Source organism: Triturus cristatus, chromosome 11, assembly GCF_964204655.1.
Source record: "Triturus cristatus chromosome 11, aTriCri1.1, whole genome shotgun sequence".
Lineage (NCBI taxonomy): Eukaryota > Metazoa > Chordata > Amphibia > Caudata > Salamandridae > Triturus > Triturus cristatus.
Window position 1 is genome coordinate 758,514,498 of NC_140594.1, and position 20,280 is coordinate 758,534,777.

General features: G+C 47.3%; 1 protein-coding gene across 5 annotated transcripts in view; it reads left to right on the plus strand.

Annotated features, from left to right (window-relative positions):
• The window catches only part of SNED1 (sushi, nidogen and EGF like domains 1), a 3,096,442-nt gene that overhangs the window by 1,888,495 nt on the left and 1,187,667 nt on the right, over positions 1 to 20,280 (plus strand). For all 5 annotated transcript variants that reach the window (XM_085634426.1, XM_085634427.1, XM_085634428.1 and 2 more), the window contains 2 exons: positions 7,767 to 7,940; positions 9,163 to 9,276. In XM_085634426.1, the coding sequence (XP_085490552.1) occupies positions 7,767 to 7,940; positions 9,163 to 9,276 (288 nt within the window). The remainder of the gene's footprint in view (positions 1 to 7,766; positions 7,941 to 9,162; positions 9,277 to 20,280) is intronic.

Genomic DNA, 20,280 nt, shown 5'->3' on the forward strand with positions numbered 1-20,280 from the left:
ACTACCTTAGTTATACCTTTTGGGATTCATGTACCACCCCCTAAAGTTGCAATATAGCAAAAATGTGATTTCCGATTGGACAGGCAAGGGGCGTTTTGGTCATCACACCATGATGGCATAGCACATTCCTTTATTACTATTCATTTTATTTTATTCCGACCGAGTTCATCCAAAATTGTAACATTTTGTTTTTTGATAACAAATTTTATTGACTTTTGGTTGCAACAAAGAACACAGCTAATAAACAAATGGAATCCACCCACAAGAAATAGGCGAATCAAGATAGATGGTCTTGAGCTGGATGTGTTTGCTACATTGGTGGGAAGCACATTGTGTTCTTTAAATACCCCTCACACACCAAAAGGGCCCTTGGTGTCATGCTTCATCATAGGGGTCTTCGCGCCCCTCTTTGGAGAGCGGCGTGCTACTAACCAGCGGGTACGCTGGAGCACTTGATGTAACCACTATGTGTAGTGTGTGAGGGTGTGAGTGGTAGGGTCAGAAGTGGATGGTGAGTGAGTGTTAAAACATACCTGGCAAGTGAGGAGTAAAAGGATTTTTAATAAACCTCCCTGCTGGTATTATTAAAAACGGTGAGGTGGAGGTTTGATGTATTAATGTAAAAAACCTCCTACGTGTGTCTGTGTCAAAGAATACAGCACCATTTAGAAATACCCCATAGAAAACAAGACCAAGACACAAGCATATCATATTGGCATAAAAGATTTGACGTGCATAGGGCCAATATCAGCAAATCCACTTCCAATCTAGATATCATTGCAGCCCAAATCAGTCTTCTATCACTCCGACCCATTTGCCCCACATTTGGTGAAATTTCTTAGGACAACCCCATGCCACATAAAGAGGCCAGGCCGTTCCTGCGCGGCACACCAGTCCACCCCCCTGCGCCAACGTGCCAATGTGGGTGCGGTATTGTTCAGCCACTGAGCTGCAATGTCCCTCTTGGCTACTGCTAGTGCTGTATTAAGGAAGAGTTTCTCAGTCCTGGTGCCATCCAGCCCCTCAGTGATGCCCAGGAGAACATGTGTAGGGTCCATGGGAACCTCCCAGCCCAAGACCTCCGAGAGCTCCCCCGTTACTGACTCCCAATACCCTTGTATTGCAGGGCAAAGCCAAACCATATGATAAAAGTCTGCCTGGGAGTGGGGACAGTGGGGGCAGAGGGCATCGGATCGAAGCCCCGCGGAGTGAAGACGCAGCGGTGTAAGATAGGCAGCATGCAAGAAGTATATTTGGACTAGCCGCAGCCTCGCCGAGACCGCAGTTATTTTGGGGGGCATCAGGGCGTCCCTTCAGTCAGCGTCATCAGAGTCCCCAGGCAACCCTCCCACTTGTCCCAGAGTTGAGAGAGGGAGTTTTGGGAATGTTGTTGGTGAGTGAACGGTAAATACGGGAGTTCCCTCCCCGTCCCAGGTCGCCAGTCATGACCTGAGCCTCAGGTGGACTATACTCGGGCAATGAAGTGCCATCCGAAATATAGGAGCGGAGGGCATGGCGTAGCTGCAGATATCGGAAAAACTGAGATGAGTGAAGGGAATATCGGGTCTGCAAATCCTGGAAGGAGCGTAAGTGGGTACCGCTCCATACATCGCCTAGCAGGGAAATTCCGATTAGGTCCCAGGGCCGGAATCCCGAAAGGGAAGCAACCTCCCGGAGCCTGGTGCCACACCACAAGGGGGTATACCGGGTCAACTTACCCAACCAGCAGGGAGGCCCACCAGGCCAGCAGCACTCCTCGTGTGACGTCAGGGAAAGCTTGGGGGACAAAATCTCCTTATAGCATCCCCTGGATAGTGGAAAATCCAAGGGTGTGCAGTTCCAGGCGGTTGGACCAGCCGCCGTTAAACCAATCGTGTACCGTAAGGAGCCGAGTCGCCAAATAATAGAGGTAGAGGCTCGTCATCCCAAGACCACCATCAAAGGGTGGGATTCGGCATTGGGCCAGGGCCAGCCTGGGTCTCCGTCCCTCCCCATAAGGACTTAGTGGCCAAACCGTCCATCTCACGGAACCAGGACTTAGCGAGAGAAAGATGTGTATTTTGAAGCATATATAAAAAGCGAGGTAAAATCATCATTTTAAAAAGGGCTATCTTGCCTAAAGGGTTTAGGGGTAGTTTTCGCCATTTAAGGAGGTCAGCGCGAACCCGCTTAACCAGAGGGGTGATGTTGAGTGACCACGCAAGTTCGGGGAGAAGGGCCACCCAGATCCCCATGAACTTGAAGGACTGCCAATTAAAGCATTCACGTGACAAGTGAAGGGGAACCAAAACGGACTTGGCCGGGTTTAACCGAAGGCTGGAGGTGTGTTCAAAGAGGTCCAAGGCCCAAAGGCATCTGGGTCCCGATTGGACTAAGACGTGGAAGGTAGAAATGCTCTCGCCGGAGGAGCTCACAGAGCAAAAGACTAGGCGCCCGTGCCGAATAGAGGGTGGCATAGTAAGCGGCAAAGCATTTGGCCACCGCAGTCGGGGCGCGGTGGATCCCGCCACACGCGTCAGCTACCTCTGGTATTATATGATTGACCATAGGGTAAGTGGCAAGGCAATGGAGGAGCTTCCCATTTTTATCTCCCCAACCATACTCTCGGGCCACGGAAGATCGCCGAAGCATCGCCCTTAGGAACGCAAGACTCCGGTCTCGGGCATCAGATCTATCTGCCGTGGGCAGTGTCTCGAGCTGGGCGGCCTGTGCTTCCAAGGGTGTGAGTTGGGAGTCACGTGCCGTACGGGTGAGTTTGAGTTGGCCTTTTGCAAAGCCTCGATTAGTAGCCTTCCCGACCTCCCAAAGAGTGCGAGAGGAAGACACTGAACCGTGATTAGTGGTGAAGTAGAGGCGAAGCTCGGCACCTACTTGGTCTTTGAACTCCTCATCTTGGAGAAACCAGGCGTTGAGTTGCCAGATCGGGCGTGAGGATGGGGGAAGGGAACCGGTGTGCAGCATCACCGGGGAATGGTCCGACAATCCCATAGGAAGGTTAGAAATCTTTTGAATTGCCCGGCAGTCCTGGGCCGGCAGGAAAATGTAATCTATGCGCGCGTGTGTGTGGTGAGAGGCTGAGAGAGGCTGAGGTATGGGTGTTTTGTCACGCTGTCGTGTACCAAAGTCTTCATGCATCCCCGAGACCCAGGCTGGCAGCCCATGTCGAGAGGAGGCTGGATTGGGCAGTCCTGGAGGCGGAGGAGGGGCGAGGCGGTGTCAAGGCCGGGGTCCATAACAGCGTTAAAGTCACCCCCAATGACGGTCATTCCTAGGGGCAGAGCAGCGACCTCTGAGGTGAGTCTCTGGAGTGTGGAGGCCAACGGGGTGGGAGGGGAATAGACAGCCAGTAGATTAAGAGGGTGATCTCCAAGGGTCCCCTCCAGGAGAATAAAGCAACCCTGAGGGTTGTGCATCACTTTATGTGCCACCAGAGGAAGCGACGCACCAGAATAGCCACTCCTTGTGACCCCCTACTAAATCCAGAGTGCCAGACTCCGCCATAGCCATGCCGCGCCAGGAAGGGGCAATGATTGCCCATCAAGTGGGTCTCTTGAAGCAGGAGTATGTCTGCGGCATGATGCTGGGCATACCGCAGGACAGCTGTGCGCTTGACCTTGTCTTACAGGCCATTAACATTCCAGGACATTATATGGAGCAGCGAAGCCCCGTTAGAATCGCCGGGCCGGGTGAAGTCGTGCAAGGGCCCGAGCAGCCAGCGAGCAAAGCAGAGATCGTGGAAGTGGGACTGCGTCTAGAGCCTGTGGATATGTTGTCATGGTGTAGGGTGGTACGTGTTCACCTAGAGTAGTACAAGTGCGAGGGGTAACAAACATAGGATTGCAATGCTGATCACTGTAAGATTGTTCCCCAGCTAAGCGGACGTGTTGGTGCAAGAAAGCAAAAAGAACAAACAATAAAACGCGGGACAACGTTCCCCCCAACCCAACCCCCACCCTATACTTCAGGAACGGAAGCATCTGTCGCCCGAACAGTGAGATATTAACAAAAGACCAAACTAGAACGCTTGGGAATGGGGGAAGCATGGAGGACCCCTCCTCGTATCAGGATGTGCATAGGCGAGTCCGTCGGGAATGGAAGTAGTGGTGAGCCGATGTGCTGCCTCCGGCTGCGAAGCCAAGCCCGGCAGGCAGAGACGAGTTCAGGCGGGGCACGAGAGCAGCGTCGGGCTACGTGAGAGGTCTGTATCCGGCAGGTCTAGCAGCGATGGACGAGGCGATGCACCCCCAAAGTCCAGGCGGCCAGAGGAGCCAGACCGCCGCATGACCAGGCGGTTTCCAGGGAGTGGTGTTGGCTGCCGAGAGAGGCTAAGTGGGGAGTCTGAGCCGGCACGTCTGCGACCACGGAGTTTACGTGAGCGGTTGCGCTCTGGGCTGGGGGCTCCTGTTGGGTGCCTCCCTCAGCAGCACTCCTGGGTGATGAATTATGTGCACTGACTCGTAGGAGGCGCTCCTCCGTGGCCCAAGTCCAGGCCTTCTCAAAGGTGTCAAAGAATAGGGTCTTGTTGGAATACACCACGCGCAAGCGAGCTGGGGGTAGAGGAGTCTGTACTGGATGTTAAGAGCGCGGAGCTTCTGCTTGACCTCCCCAAACGAACGGTGCTGACCCTGGACCTTGCAAGTATAAACAGAGAAAATAATGATGGTATGATTGTCATATTTGAGGTGTTGCTGCTTGCGGGCGTCGGCCAGAACAGAGTCACGGTACTTAAAATTGAGAATTCTCATTATGACCGGTCTGGGAGGTGCCCCTGGGGGCGGCTTGGGAGCAAGGGAGCGGTGCGCTCGCTCAATCGTGAACCACGGGGAGGGGGAGCCTTCGGGGATCCGGAGCACAGCCACTTCTCCACAAAGTCCGCCGTCCGGCCTTGTTCCGCTTCCTACAGAAATCCCACCAGGCGGAAGTTGTTGCGGCTGGACCTGTTTTCAGCATCTTCTGCCCGGCGGTGGAGCTCCTGGGTGTGTGATTGGAGGTGAGCGAGTTGTCCCTTAAGTTGCTGAACGTCGTCTTCCATGGTGGATATTCGGGATTCAGTTTCTTTAATCCGAGCCGTGGCGTTCCGAAGGTCCTGCCGGAAGAGAATCACATCCACCCGGACCTCAGCAATCTTGCCCTCTACGGAGAACTGTGAGGCATGGATAGCTTGAAGGATGGTAGATAGGTCTGCAACAGGTGAGGCATCCATATCCGCACCTCCACCAGTAGCCCTGGAGTCTGTGGTGGTGAAACGATCCATTTTTGTCTGGGTGGCAGGGGTTTTGGCGGATTGGGTGCGACCCATGGCCACAAGTCAGCAGGGTAGGAGAACCAGTTGTGCTTCTTACAAGGCCTCTGGAGCGGGGGCCTCAGGTCAAGACAGCCACAGGGGGCAATGGACGAATCCCCTGTGAGACCCAACGCCGCACGGTACACGCGGCCGATTTCGCTTCCACTAGCGAGATCCCACGTCAAAGCAACAGCACCTAGGTCTGACTCCAGGAGTCGCGGCAGGGCCAGAGGCCACTCTGGGCGCCACAAAAAAGAAAAGACACAGTTCGGGAACAGGGGGATGGCAGGGGCGGTTGTCTTCTTCCAGGGCTCCACGCTGCTTGCTACATGCGGCGATTCCACCCCCCTGGCTGCACCCCCCAAGCAGAGGCGAAGCAGCAGAGGTGTGTGAGCAATTTAGGGTGGGCAGGGAGGGTGTCGGGGGAGGCCCCACCTAGGACCTCACGCCGCTCGATGGATGCGACTGGACACCCACTGCCCGAGCCACAACACCTGGGGGGGCAATACAGCCGCAGCTCGACACCAAGGGCAGCAAAAGCAGCAAGAGAGTTGCCGCAGCCGAGGGCCTAAAGACAGCTCAAGAAAGACCACAGTGAGATGGAGCAGGGGGCCACAAGGGGCCCGCCCCAGGGATCTCGCGCCGTCCAGTGGGCACAACCGGGTCCACCCGCCTAAGGCCTCGTCCCCTCTGGAGTGGTGTAAGGACCCAGAGGGAATGGCACAGGAGCAGTTCCGGGGGTCCGTTAGGCCGGGCGGGTGCAGCGATTCATGGTAGGTGGGGGAGAAACAGTGGGCCAACACCCAACCTGCAGCGTCCAGGGCCCAAGTCACCTTCAGAGCGGGCGGTCCGCGCATGCGGGGGGGGGGCTCCCACAACACAGTCACAGCCTCCACCCCTTCCACCGCCACTCATCTGGTCTCCGTGTCCGCCGAGGATCAGGCCTCTAATCACGTGATCCAGAGGATGTCAGTCGGCTCTCCACCTCCGCTGACCTGGTACTCCCACCACCTGAGAATGGCGGCTGGCACCACAGCAGCGCCGCAGCTCAGCATCAGCAGGTAGGGAGCAGCGACAACGGACACAGGAGTAGAATCTCATAGGGGCGGGGGGAGGAGGGCACGGCAGGCACCTCACCGGGGGAGCCCAGAAGTCTCCGCCAGTCACTGCAGCTCTGGAGGGCCGCGTCCGCCAACTCATAGGCCAGGAGCGTGCCGCGGTAGCCCAGTCCGAGGGACGCAGGGTCCCGACTTCAAAGCAAAGAGGCCGCCATATTAGAGGAGGGCGCCCGGCAGACAGGCCGAGAATCGCTAAAACACCGGATCGCCGGGTCTCCCAAGGCCAGGATTTCAGCCAGGGGTGCAGCAGGGCATCGGCAACAGGATTGAAGGCAGGATGATGCCGGAGACGGGCGGATTGCAGTCGGATGGCGGAGGGGTCCGGGAGCACACTCAAGGTGCGACCGCCATCTTGGCTCGGTATGCCACGCCCCCAATTGTAACAGTTTTTATAATAATGATATGATTTCTTTCTCTGCATCAGACATCCTCGTTTCCCAGGGTTTAGCGGTCGATGGCCTTGGATGCAGTCCAATCATGGGATCATCCTTTCGGGGGAAGTAGAGGTCACACATGCGTGGACGGTGTTCACTCAAGTACTTGAGTTGTGGCAAGAAGGCCTTAAATATGAACTAATAAAAGGTCAAAAGAAAAAAATGAATTCAAGAAATAAATGATTTCACTGTATACCACCTACATTCCCCTTTATTCATTAAGACTTTCCCTGCATTAGCTCTTTAGTAATAAAGCGTTTTCTAAATAGCAAAGCAGGTGCCATGCATATGGAGCTTGAAGACAGCATGTTAGTGCTTACTGCTCTTGCACGTGAAGTTCCCTCCAAAGCTATTGCATGTCATATTACGTAGATGCAATTGACGCATGCGCTGTAAAGTTTTCCGTTACAGCCCCGCTTTTAGTCCACTCTCCGTATTAATAGTTAGTAAACACATAAGCAAGCTTCATTGTCTTATTTATGTAACTGAAATGTGAAAAGATTAATTACGAACACAATTAATAAATTCATGTTAGTAAATTAATAAGTTAGTGAGTGAATTAAATCCGAGCAAGTCTCGCAAAAACGAGTCCTTGCTCTATCAGTAGGGTATGGTGTAGCGTGTGTGTGGTGGGGGGTGGCGGCACAGGGGTGGTTGCCCCGGGTGCAAAATTCTTAGGGAGCGCAACATTTTAAAAGAAAAAAATGTACTACCAAATTTTTTTACTTTTAAAATTTTGTGGCAGGAAGTGTTAACGGTCCAGGGATAGGGGGTGCAATATTCGCCTTGCCCCGGGTGCTGGCAACGCATGTTATGCTGCTACTGGCTGGCCTTTAAAGATTTTTTATATTTGAAAACTGCATTGCTGCAATTAGTGAGTGTGAGGATATCGCAGCTGACTTTCTTTTGCTTCCTTCTGCCATCACCCAGAGCTGGACTGTGGTGTTCCTACAGAGGTGAAACATTCCCTGGTGACCTATAATTCTACAACGTTTGCCTCCGTGGCCGAGTACCACTGCAACTTGGGTTATATCATGAGCCCTAGAAACAACCCCCGAATATGCGGCGCTCATGGGGCTTGGAGCTCCCCTCCAGAGTGTGATGGTGAGTAGTGAAACAAAAAGACTAGTGTGTTCTGAAAGGGAATCATCTCAGGAACTCTCCCTACTCACTCAGAAACCAGCTATTTAGGCTTAACTGTGTGCTCTTGGAAAGCGGGTCTGGGAGTGTGTCCAGGTATCAGGAGCCCGGAGGGAGAGCAGAGAATAGGGCCTCTTGGTTGAGGCTCCAGGTGATGATGCCCGAGAGGAGAGGGAACTGGGGCACACGATCTAAGACACTCCTGACGGGTGGGGGGAGAGAATGGGGAGGGGGGTTGTTGCCCTTTGGCATGAAGCAAGCAAAGGCAGCATATAACAAATAGTGTGTTACCTCTCAGAAGCTGCTAATGTCGAAAGATTTCATGCATAGGGGTTAGTCGTACCAAAACTGAACTCGGACATAATGTAAAACTGTTCGATAGGGAATGAGAAGGGGAATGAGGCATGACGATTGGAATGCTGTACTGCAATGTCAACTATGTAAGAATGTATCTATACTGGTGCCTTTATGTTGCAACGAGTAAAGGATTAATAACACATTTTTTTTTGTTTTTTTTAAAGTGTGTAATTGGAAAGCTACAATTTACTACTGTATCAAAGCGTCTAATATTTCAAATCTAAACACATTTACTTACACAAATTAATAATGCTTGTCAAACAGTTGTCTTTAAAGTGTAATAATGAGATACCTTTCTCTCACTTCCTTTCCTTCTTCCTTTCTCTCTCGCTCCCTTTCTCCTGTGTCTCGCACCGTCTCACCCTTGCGTTTCTCCCTTCTGTCTCTTTCAAACTTATTTCTCGCTTTCTCCCCCTTTCTCTACCCTTTCCTGTTTGCTCTGTATTTCTTTCTTTTCCCTTGCCTCAATCCTCTATCGCCATGCTCCCTATCACCCTCCATCTGTATCTCTTTGACTCTCCATCACCCCACTTTCCCCCTCTTTCCTTGGTCTTCCTGGTGTCTTTTTCATTTACCCCCCCCTTCTCTGCCCTTCGACTTTTCTTGTACCTTATTCCTTAACTTCTCTATTTTTACCGAACACCTCTTTTCTCCTTTCATCAATATCTATTGTCATTGTCACTTAATTTCTCACCCCTTTCCTTACTTGCTCCTCTGCTTTCTCCTGCTGTCTTTCCTTAATGTCCATCGTTCCTCTTGCTGATTTCTCGTTTCCTTCTCCCTTTCCTGTCCCCTGTATTCTTCTCCTCCCTCTTTTACCTTTGTACAGAAATTGACGAGTGTGCATCACAGCCATGCTTAAATGGAGGATTATGCAAGGATCGTGTTGCCGAGTTTCTATGTGTGTGCGAAGAAGGATATACAGGATACTACTGTGATTTGGGTGAGAGAGAAAAACACTTGCTTGCATTCCTTTGGCCAATTTTTAAAAACAATGTTTATTGGGTTTTATCAACTGTTGACATTAGTAGTCATAGCAGGATAAGAACAAAAACGGTTAGGTTTCATCAGACACATTACACATTTCAGTACATGGGACACAAGGAACCAAGGTTTAGCACTTGCACAGTTAATATGAAAGGGAGATAATTAGTATCAACAGGAAGTCGGTTGCAGTGTGTACGTCCTTTTGTAGGCTAATAAAGAAATGTACTGGCTCGCAATGAGGGTGATTATCGGAGTCCATCAGCTTGTTGCTGCCACTTAAGGCATTGTTATGGCTCTGTATCTTGTTATGTGTCTTAGAAGAATGAGAGGGGCCCAGAAAATTCATACGCAAAGCCTCCTCCAGCTAACACGGAATGCTGAGAATGGGGATGAGTTGCAGAACTGGGAAGAGAAAACCAGGTGGGGGACTTGAGCGGTAATGGTATACTGATGCGCAATAGAATTAGGGGGGTTTACGGGCCGGAGAGCAGCAGTGCTGAGTGGAGGACTGGGGCTACTGATGGTCCCAAAGAAGGAAGCCGGGTATCAGGGGCCTCTAGATTTCGGACAATGAGAGTCCTCTTCAGCTAGGTCCTTGAACTGCATTAGCATGGTGTCCCAGGCTGCAGCTATAGGGCGCCGGCGTATGCGTCAGGCTTCTTCCCAGTGCAGAGCTTTCTGCCTCGCCCTATCAGAGTAGTGCTTTATGCCATTGGGAGAGAGCCGGGGATGTTGGGCTCTCCAGTGCATGGTTAGGAGACGCTTTTCCAACAGGAGGGCAAGGATGGCGAAGCGCGCCCGTACCCTATGGTTTTTCTGCCTGATAGCATTCCAGTAGCCACTTGTTGACACAGACGGGCCGATTCTGATCTGGGTCGGAAGGGCACCGAACGCGATCCGGCCGGAAAAACTACAAGCCGTACGCGTGTTTTCCGCCCGACTCGTACAGCTGTATGAGCGAGCCAGTACGATGCGAGCTACATGAAATTCACCGACCAAGTCGTTTCCGCCGTACATGTCTGTGTGGGGGAGACACATGGGTATCCCCCACACAGACATGTACGGCGCGGATGGCACCGACGCGTATCCACTGTATTGGGCGCACTTGTTCGTACCCATCCAGTCAATGAGAGCGCATGTACGCGTCGTACAACTGGCTCCCATTGACTTCTATGGGAGTCCGACCGAACCGAGTCCGACAGCATACGTGCGCATCGTACTCGCTCGGTCGGACTGTAGGGGTCCGGGTCGGTCGGAAAACACTCCGGATCCGACTCGGTCGGAGTGCTTTCCGACCCGAATCGGAATCTGCACCAGAGTAATATGGAATATGTGTCACTTGGCTTCTCTCCCATTCTTTTGCCTTACACATATGATTGTACTTCATACGTTTCCTCCACTCCCCTAAACTTCAACCAGAAAACAATATAGCAGACTGCCAAAACCAAAAGGTCTGTCTTTGGCTGTGTGTTTTGTATTTTGTAATCCTTTCTTACAGTACTGTAATGTTTAAATGATAATGAAATATATAATTTTTGGTAAAATAAAATGTATTTCATGAAATATGCACACGTTTTTCTTTAGGATTAATTTTTTTGGGGACAAAAGGTAAAGCAAGACAGTTACACAGTAGGTCGCCTACAACCCCAACCGAGCCGGCCACGTTTTTCTTTAAACAGAATATTAACCTCACACCTTAAATATTGAGGATGAAAAAGAGATAAAAGGGCATATTTACAAGCCCCTTTCACCACAAGAATGTCACTTTTAACGACATTCCTGTGGCGATAGTGACTTCGCCTTATTTACAAGGCGACGTTAAGCCACTTAACATGGCTTAACACCGCCTTGTGAATAAGGCCCCCTTTCACGCTACACTTAACGTGAAAGGGGTGGGCAGTGCGTGTTACGGTGGGCTTTCCGCCGCAATTCCCATTGCTTTTGACGCTGTGCCATGTTTACAAGGGTGGCGTAAATAGGAAGCTGCGCCAAAATTAAGACCAGGGAAAACCTGGTCTTAACATGGCGAAAAGAGGGGAAATGCTCTATTTCTACTCGTTTTTGCTGTTTCTATGTGTGCTGCATTGTGCAGCACACATAGAAACAGCGAAACTCCATGAATGATTTTTTTTGTGCAGGAAGGTGTCCCATCCTGTTCATAAACAATCATTCAAAAATGATGTTCTGCAACGCCTATGTGTGCTGCACAATGCAGCACACATAGAAGTTTCAAATCGCCATTGGCGATTGTTTATGTGCAGGAAGGGACACCTTCCTGCACATAAACAATCATTCCCTCAACGAAGACACCCTTGCACTATGGTGCAAGGGGTCTTGCGTTGGCTCTAGGCAGCTTAATTTAGCTCCAGCGCTAGGGAAAACGCAGAGGTGTACCGTTGCTTTGTAAATACGGCTCATCCCCGCATTTTTGGAATGGCAGAGCGTGGCGTTAGCACTTTATGCTTAACACCATGCGCCGCCATTCCATTGTAAATATACCCCATAGTCCCTTACATACCAACCTGAACACAGGTATTACAAAATATAATATGTATTCTCAACCTTTAACAAAACAAGTTAGTTAAGCGTTAGATATAAATTAGAAAGAGACACACATAGCAGAATGACTGCAAATCCAATAATCTGAGTACATGGGTTATTCAGAGCAAACATCTGTGTCACAGATGCGGACATGATGCTGTGATAAACAACATCATGCAGCACATAATGCATCAACCGAAAGACAAGAGCTAGCTAAAGATGCCGCAAAGCACAAACTCTGCCTGAAGGATTTCATAAATTCAGACTCAGACCTGTGTTCAAAAGGGATAAAGAGAGGATACCAAGGGGCTGCACCAGCAGGTCTGCCAGTCAGCCTTTAAATGATCAAAATATAAACCAATTTGGTGTTTGGACAAAATATAGAATAAAAACTATTATGATACAAAAATATTGTGTCTAGAATATCGGAATATCAAAAACATTATGAACCGGAATATTGAAGGGAAGAATTTCGTTTTGAATGTTGTTTTCAACTTTGTTGTAAAAATATGGTTTCATAAATTATTGTATTATATATATCATTTGTAAGTGTTATTTTATGTATATTTTATTGTAGTGTTTCTTTATTCATTTATTTTTATTTGTTAAATAAGAATTTAATAATTATGATGTTTTTAATTGTTTATTTCTAATTATATCAATGTGTAGAAATAATGTATATATCATTTTTTTAAGTAGCAAGATGTTGGGGTTTATGGGATAAGGAGGGTGAGGAGGATTTTAAAAAGTGAATATTTTATTTTAAATGTAATGTTAATTTTCTAATGCTGTGCAAATTAATATAGAACAATTTATAACGTCATTTGGTTAAAATATTTATTTTTCAAAATATTTCTATTTTTAGAATGTTTTGATAAAATATATGAAATAAAAAAATGTAATTTATTTTATATAATAAAATAAATAATTTAATTATAGAATTGTTCGAAAAAATTATATTTATTAAATTAAAATGTATAATTTAAAAAATGTGTACATTTAGTTCATTACCTATTTTAAATGTAATACATTATTATAAAATTGTTATTGACATTTTCATAATATGTCTGGGTTTTTTAAATGTGGAGAATTATAATGTCATTGTTAATAAATTGTATGACTTCAATATTTTTACAATGTATCAAAAAAAGTGCAAAAGTAAGTATAATTAAGTTATGAAACTATAATAAATATGTAGTATGTATGACGTGTTATTAAAGATTTATTTGCATATATATATATATATATATATATATATATATATATATATATATATATATATATATGTAATAGGTTTATTTAAATGTTATCGAAACATTTATAATGACATTAGTAATATTTATATTATTGGAATAAGTTCTGTTGTTGAGAATACATATTCTAAAATTTACTAATTTAAATTAAATTATTAATTATTATATGATTAGAACGATTGTTTTATATCTTTTTCATATGATCAAGTGATTTATAAATGTGGATTGTAAATTTCGTTGTTATGTTATGGTTTCTAAATGTAGCAATATTAATAAATAATAAATATATATTATTTATAATTAGTGATTAATATATTATTTTGTATGTTAACGTTAATTTTAAATACTTAGGGGCTGATTACGGTGGCGGTCGTAGGCAACTCCGCGGTGCTGATTGTGGCGGAAAACATCGTTCTAGTTACTCCTGCAGCGGTTCTCGCGACCACCATATTACAATGGGCCTTTTTCCATCTGTCACAGTGTTTCCGGATCCACCAGAAGTTTTGTAACGCAAGAGTGCTGGAGGGAGCCAATAGAGAAAGCCTGCCGTGCAGAATAAAGTTCCGTCCGCCGGACAGATCACGATGCATCAACCAGCCCATCAGAACGCAGCGGAAAAAACAGCTCTTCTGAGAGGGCGGAAACACAACTGCGGAGATAGAGACTCGAGTCTGAGACACCTCGACATGTTCCTCGCCGTCATGGATCCTGCTCTGCAAGCTCTTCCGCTGCTGTACCTTATCCTCTACCAGCCGATAAGACGCTGTCGTGGTCAACACCGCAGGTAAGTTAAAAACATATCCCCACATACAACCCCTGTACAACAACAACAACACAACTGTCGCGCTGAAATACGTGTCCTGTCTAAATAAGACAAACTGGTGGAGACAGGAACACATACCATAGTCTAAGTACACGTCTTGTATGTAGGTAAATTGTCGCCTCAGCATCAGGGGCACCCATCTCCATTGAAATAATTGCATCTAACCCGGTCGTAGCGGTCACATCACCGCAGCTGTGAAGCCACGGTAAAACTTGCCCACAATGTTGTAGAAGTCCAGCACATTGTCCCAGGCAAGCAATATCATCCTAACAACCTCCACACTACATATTAATAAGAGAGGCCCCACTCTGCACAACATATCTGCAGCAAGAACTCATGTGCAGGGACACTGTCTAAGGTGACATCTCACTAGGATCATCAGCAATTGTAAAGCAACATGAGTGAGGGATGAGGCTAGAGTCCTTTCAAAAGGACAATAGTCATAATTGCATCCAAATAAGGGTCAGTCCACATACAATGTGGAACAGAGGAGGGCAGAGCAACCAGAGTGTGTATGTGTATTTCACTGTATTCCAACAAGGTGTTGGATGAGTCAGTGAGGCAAGGTAGATGATATTTGATTTGAGACACCACTGCCACATAATCACAGATCAGCACACAGCCCAAGCAGACATTGGTAGGCTCATCACATACAATGGCCGACCATACCACATAACGACAGCCCATAACATGCAACACAGTACAACATTTCTGACTCAAACATCAAACTCAAAGTAAGCACCAGTGTGCATTTGACTCACTTGTGAACTGCTGCACTAAATGACACTATGTGAGCATGTCCTGTACCTCAACAACACTGACTACACTGCCACTTCACAGAACACCTCCAGACCATTACTCCACCTCAACAAAGGTAGCACCAACTATAAAGTATTGAATGAATGCCAAAGTGTCAAGAAGAGCCATCTTGACAGCAGTAAACTATGACATGAGACTCATGACAACCCTCCTCTTCCTCACACCTGCCTTACACTCATGTGAATAAAAGTGAGTAATTGAAGCAATGAAGAGTCACTGTGCAGATTAACAACCTTGGAAATGTTCAGTCTGCATGTTAAGTCATTGATACAGCTCACACATTTTAACTTTTCCTCATACACAAACCATAAGTCAGCAGCACTGTATGACAACAAGTAAACTATTCTAAAGGGGAGTGCACAGTGCAGGAAAAGCATGGAGAAATGACTGGTACCATATGTACATGGCATTCAAGAGGTACCACATATGACACCGCACTTAGGACATCAAATAATACATGGGTGGCACAAAGATGAAAATTGTATGAAAGTAACATCTGTGCAGTGTCCCTGTGATACAGCAATGTAAGTAATGCATTGGACCAGAATGAGATGAACTGTCATAAGCCATACAGTGACCAGCCCCTCATCTGTATCAACTATTTTGACGTGTATGCCACCAGCACAACACTCATGGCTCTCGGTGACATTCCCTGACTGTCAAACTCACCTTTGACCTTCACACATACCCCTCATCTACCCATCTTCCACCTTCACTGTTCCACACCTGGGACAAGGTAAAGGTAAAAATGAGGTCCTATGAGTTCCGATACCCAATGCTACACCCTAGTGTGTTTCTACAAATGTCTGAGTTCCACTCAGGGATGTCTGATCCAATGCTGAACTCAAACCAATTGCCAAATACATGTATCACAAATCACACCAAAAGAAGTCCAACAAGCATGGCCATGTGCAGCAATAGAGTGGATAGGCAGTGTGATCCCAGACCACCTTGGAATAGATAACATTTCTCCTCTGGCCAACTGCACAGACAGCATCATCAAAACTAATCCAAAAATACATGAACAAATGTCAAATATAACAACAAACTGTGTGCAACCAGACAAATCTGACAAGACAGACAGAGACAATCCACCAGTTACAAAGTGAGCACGGTGTCAATGTGTTGCACAAGCATCCACAAGCACAATTGTGCACACAAAACAAGCTAATAAACAAGACTTCACATTTCCGCATGTGACATGCACACAAGAAATGCACAGTACAAATTCAACACACATCTGAATACATTCAAATACACAAACTCCTCACACACAATATCATGCTAAAAAGACATTACACACACATGGACCTGTCAGTAGAAAGAGCCAACACAGGACAAAGACTGCATCCCTCAACAGCAAATTCATAACACATGCACATCCAAACATGTCACATAGCAAACTCAGCTGGACATCAGGGTGACTTACACCTGGTAAGGACAATGCAACATCCAATGACAGCTGTGCATGCATAGTAAGCAGTATGTGAACACCACCAAAACCAGTATCACACATATCTGATTTCACCACCATGAACTTTAACATCAGAAATCATCACATCGCCCAGATCACTTCACATTCAGGATGGGTAGCAGTACCTCGGGAAACTCTAGTTATCACCTAATGCTGCACAACTCAGGCTAACACATATTCATGGAACGTGACTCGAGGACTGTGCTGGAAACTCATCTGTACTGTACATGAGCAACCATGACTGACATCAAGTAGAATAAAATATTAAAATAGCACATAACAAATTGTGAAACAGTGCTGAGGGGCACAATGGTTCTGAACACAGATCATCCCCCACAGTATAGTGCCACACTATGGAGTGGTGAGGAGGGTTAAACACTGGCAAGGCATGGAGTGGAACATATTATACTGAAGTGCTGTATACATTAGTATTGTACAGGGGAGGAGTGTAGACAGCAAAAACACATAGATGAGTAACTCACAGTGTGTAGGCATCAAATGGTCTTCTTGGGGCTGGTATGACTCTGAATACCACATAGTGGAGTAAATAAAGTGTAAATTGACATCAATGTATGTGAAAAGTCACTTATAATGTTTGTTTTCCTGAGCCAGTCAGCACAGTGAGAACAAAGGTAAGCGAGAACCATGGCTGATCCCAAAACTCACAACACAGACATTGCAGTGACACACTCTGCATACTCACAAATGATGTGGACAACAAGTAGGTGTACCCTAGGACTGCAAGGTCACATCAACACACTGCACATTGCTCGGTAAACAACTCATACATGTGCCCAAAATCTCCAGCAGGTGCCTAATCATCTAAACAAACAGTCACTCATCAACTGGATCATACATGTGTGTAAGGGTCATGCTCAAGGGCACATACACATCAGTACTTCAGCTAATGACAGGGCAATCACACTGTATGAGTACTCAAGTGCACACATTCAAATGTACCCATGACTACACTTCTACACTGGTGTGTACACATCAAGAGAGATTCCACAGATATGACGGACCCTGTCTACCCCTCAAGCCATCATGTGAATAGAATTTTCTGATGTTGCGGTACAGCATCCAAATATGACGTGTGTACAAAGCTAGACACCAGACATTAGAATGATTAGGACAAGAGTAGACCATCACAGACAAGCATCATTGCACCCTCAAGCCTCTGAGTCAATAAGCACAAAATTTGCTGTAACCTCTGGCAACCTCTGCAAAAGCAAATCAAGTAGATGCCAATGTGAATGTGGCATGCAGGGTATGTAACAGATGAACATATACACATACATTGCACTGCATCATTAGCAAAGGCAGCGACAAAGCTCAGAACGTAAATAACATTTTTATTACATAAACTCTGTATCGACATCAAAAGTGCAAAACATTAAGGCCAACGGCCAGTCCAAATTTCAAGACCGCACATGTGTGCATGACAACTTGTGCAACAAACATGTAACACAGTCCACTGCCATGGGAATCACACGAGGATAGGGGCCTCAAATGGGCAGTCCAGGCACCGCTCAGGGAGGAATGGGTGTGAAGGGGGACATGGCTTAAAAATTGTGTGGAAGTTAAACTGGGAGGTGGCTGACTGTCTGGGTCAGAGGACTGGACCTGGGAGGGTGAAAAGTGGCTGAGGTATAGGGATCTGTGGATGTGGGAGCTTGAGGGCTGGTTGGACCGGGTGGAGTCGTGGCACGGGGAGGCAGAGACATGCTGTGTGAAGGATCAGTGGCTGATGGTGAATGAGGAGGGCTGGGTCTCAACTGTTTAGGGAGCCGATATTTCCCAAGTGGCTTGCCACAAGTGAGAAGTGAGGTGGCCCCAACAGCCTCCCTCTTTCTCGAAAGTGTAGCAGGTGGTGCTGGTGTATCTTCCCGTGGGAATTTGCTGGACCTGGTGGTACACTGGGGTGGGGGTTGCCTTTTCCCCTGCCTCTCCTGTTGTGGAGGTACACTCCCCACTTTGCTCTCTTGTCCATGCTTCACAGGGGTATGGATGGGAGTGGAAGTTTTGGGTGAAACAGCCTTCTGAATGGGTTTGGGGGTAGTTGTGGCAGGCACCAGGTCCACGGCAGACAGGGCAAGTGTTTGTGTGGCTTTGGAATCAGGTTTGGGGATGGGAGTGCTCTTGGAGGGCAAGGAATCTAAGCTATGCCATGTAGATGCATGTTTTTTGTCCTTATGTCTCTGAGTGTCCTGTGATGGGCTTGTTGTGGTGCGATCATGTGTGCTCCTTGTGCGCTGTGGTGATGGTGTATGGTGTCTGGTTCGCTTGCAGTGCTGTTGTTGTGTGCTGCATGTGGATGACTGGGTGCCTGAGTGCTCTTGTGTGTGTGCTCTCTGGTTCGTTGGGGACACTGGGAGGGCGGTTGCGGAAGGGACAGGAGCTGGTCTGGGAGCTTGGGACTACTGAATGGCTGCCGTCACTGTGGAGGACAAAGACTGGACCGTTCTGTGTAGGCCACCCACATCCAATTAAATGCCCTCCATGAACGCAACAACCTGCGACAACTTGTTGCCATGATCCTAGAGGGCATTCAGGAGCGCAGTCTGACCCACACACAGCTGCCGCAAAATGTCTATGGCCTCCACACTGAAGGCAGCAGGGGAGACATGGGCAGGGGCAGCGGTGCCTGGGGGGAAGGAGACTCTACCCTTCTTAGGGCTGCGGGCACGGATAGCACTTTGGGGAGCATCAGGGAGGGTGGACACAGGACGGGGTGTGGCGGACGATGATGCAGATTTTGAACTTCCTGTGCCCGCCAACACTGAGGAGTCACCACTAGAGTTGGAAGATGTGGCGGTTGGTGTTTTCGGACGGGAATCCTCCATGGCACTCCTGTACCCCTCCGGGGCACTGGTCCCCTCAGTGTTGTAATCCAGAGGATCAGTTGTGCCAGTAGCTTCCCCAACGGTGTCGGGCCCCTGACATAGGTTCAGTAAAGTGGCATACTCACAAACATTATATGCAATACAAACAGAAATACTTGGACTTAAACTCCCACATTTAACTACTCCATGTACTGTCTGCATATTCCAAATGTATGCAATCAACAGCTGATGCATGGAAACATGCTTAGTCGATAGTCATGCTCCATGTTGCATTGACACAGCCAAATTGCTGTGCATGTATCTACATTCCAATATCACATACAATCGTCTGTAGGCACACCTACATGCCTGCAGGTAAGAGAGCTACACATCCAAATAGGTTGTGTTTCTCACACTTGAAGTATGAGTTCACTGAACCCCACAGATACAAAGTGAAACCTATCCATTGTCAAGTGATATTACCTCCTTAAATCCACTATGTTGGGCACTGAAGCACAACTACAGTTGAACATTGGTGTCAACTTTGTAGATGTATCAATTATATGGTAGTGCACAGCACACATCTCTAAATGCACACTAACATGATGCTCACTGCTGTTCACTGCCAGTTGGTGCCTCTGAGACTTACACTACTGCATATGTCACATGGACACATATTTTTTAGTGATGAAGTGCAAATAAAGCCCATGTACCAATGTAGTCACATAGACACTGCACAATAGCATGATAAGGGCAATGTAATGCAAGGCCTTTATGTGTTGTGACATGTCACATACCAACATCTTTCCAATTGCCTGACAGACCGTCATTGATCCAAGGCATGAGAGTGCCTTCTGTAGATGAAGTTGTGGGTGGCCTCCATTAGGACAGCTAATGTGTGACAATACCTAGGGTCTGTCATGTGACATCCCTATGTTGTGCTAACTGATGACATCCATTACACATCAAGGTGCCAATTACCAATAAAAAGCAGTAGCCACAACTTCAGCATGCACTTATGCATATGGACACCCCTCCACAATGCACACATACTGAGGACTGACACTGAGTAACATTTGCTTCTTTCAATATAAAATTACAGTCCAACACCTCAGTCATAACACAATTTGCCATACCCACTGATCACATCAAACCATGTTAAGCTCTAGTGCCAAACCAATCTCACAATAGCCAGGTTTAGATACATTGCATTAAAATTCCATAATCT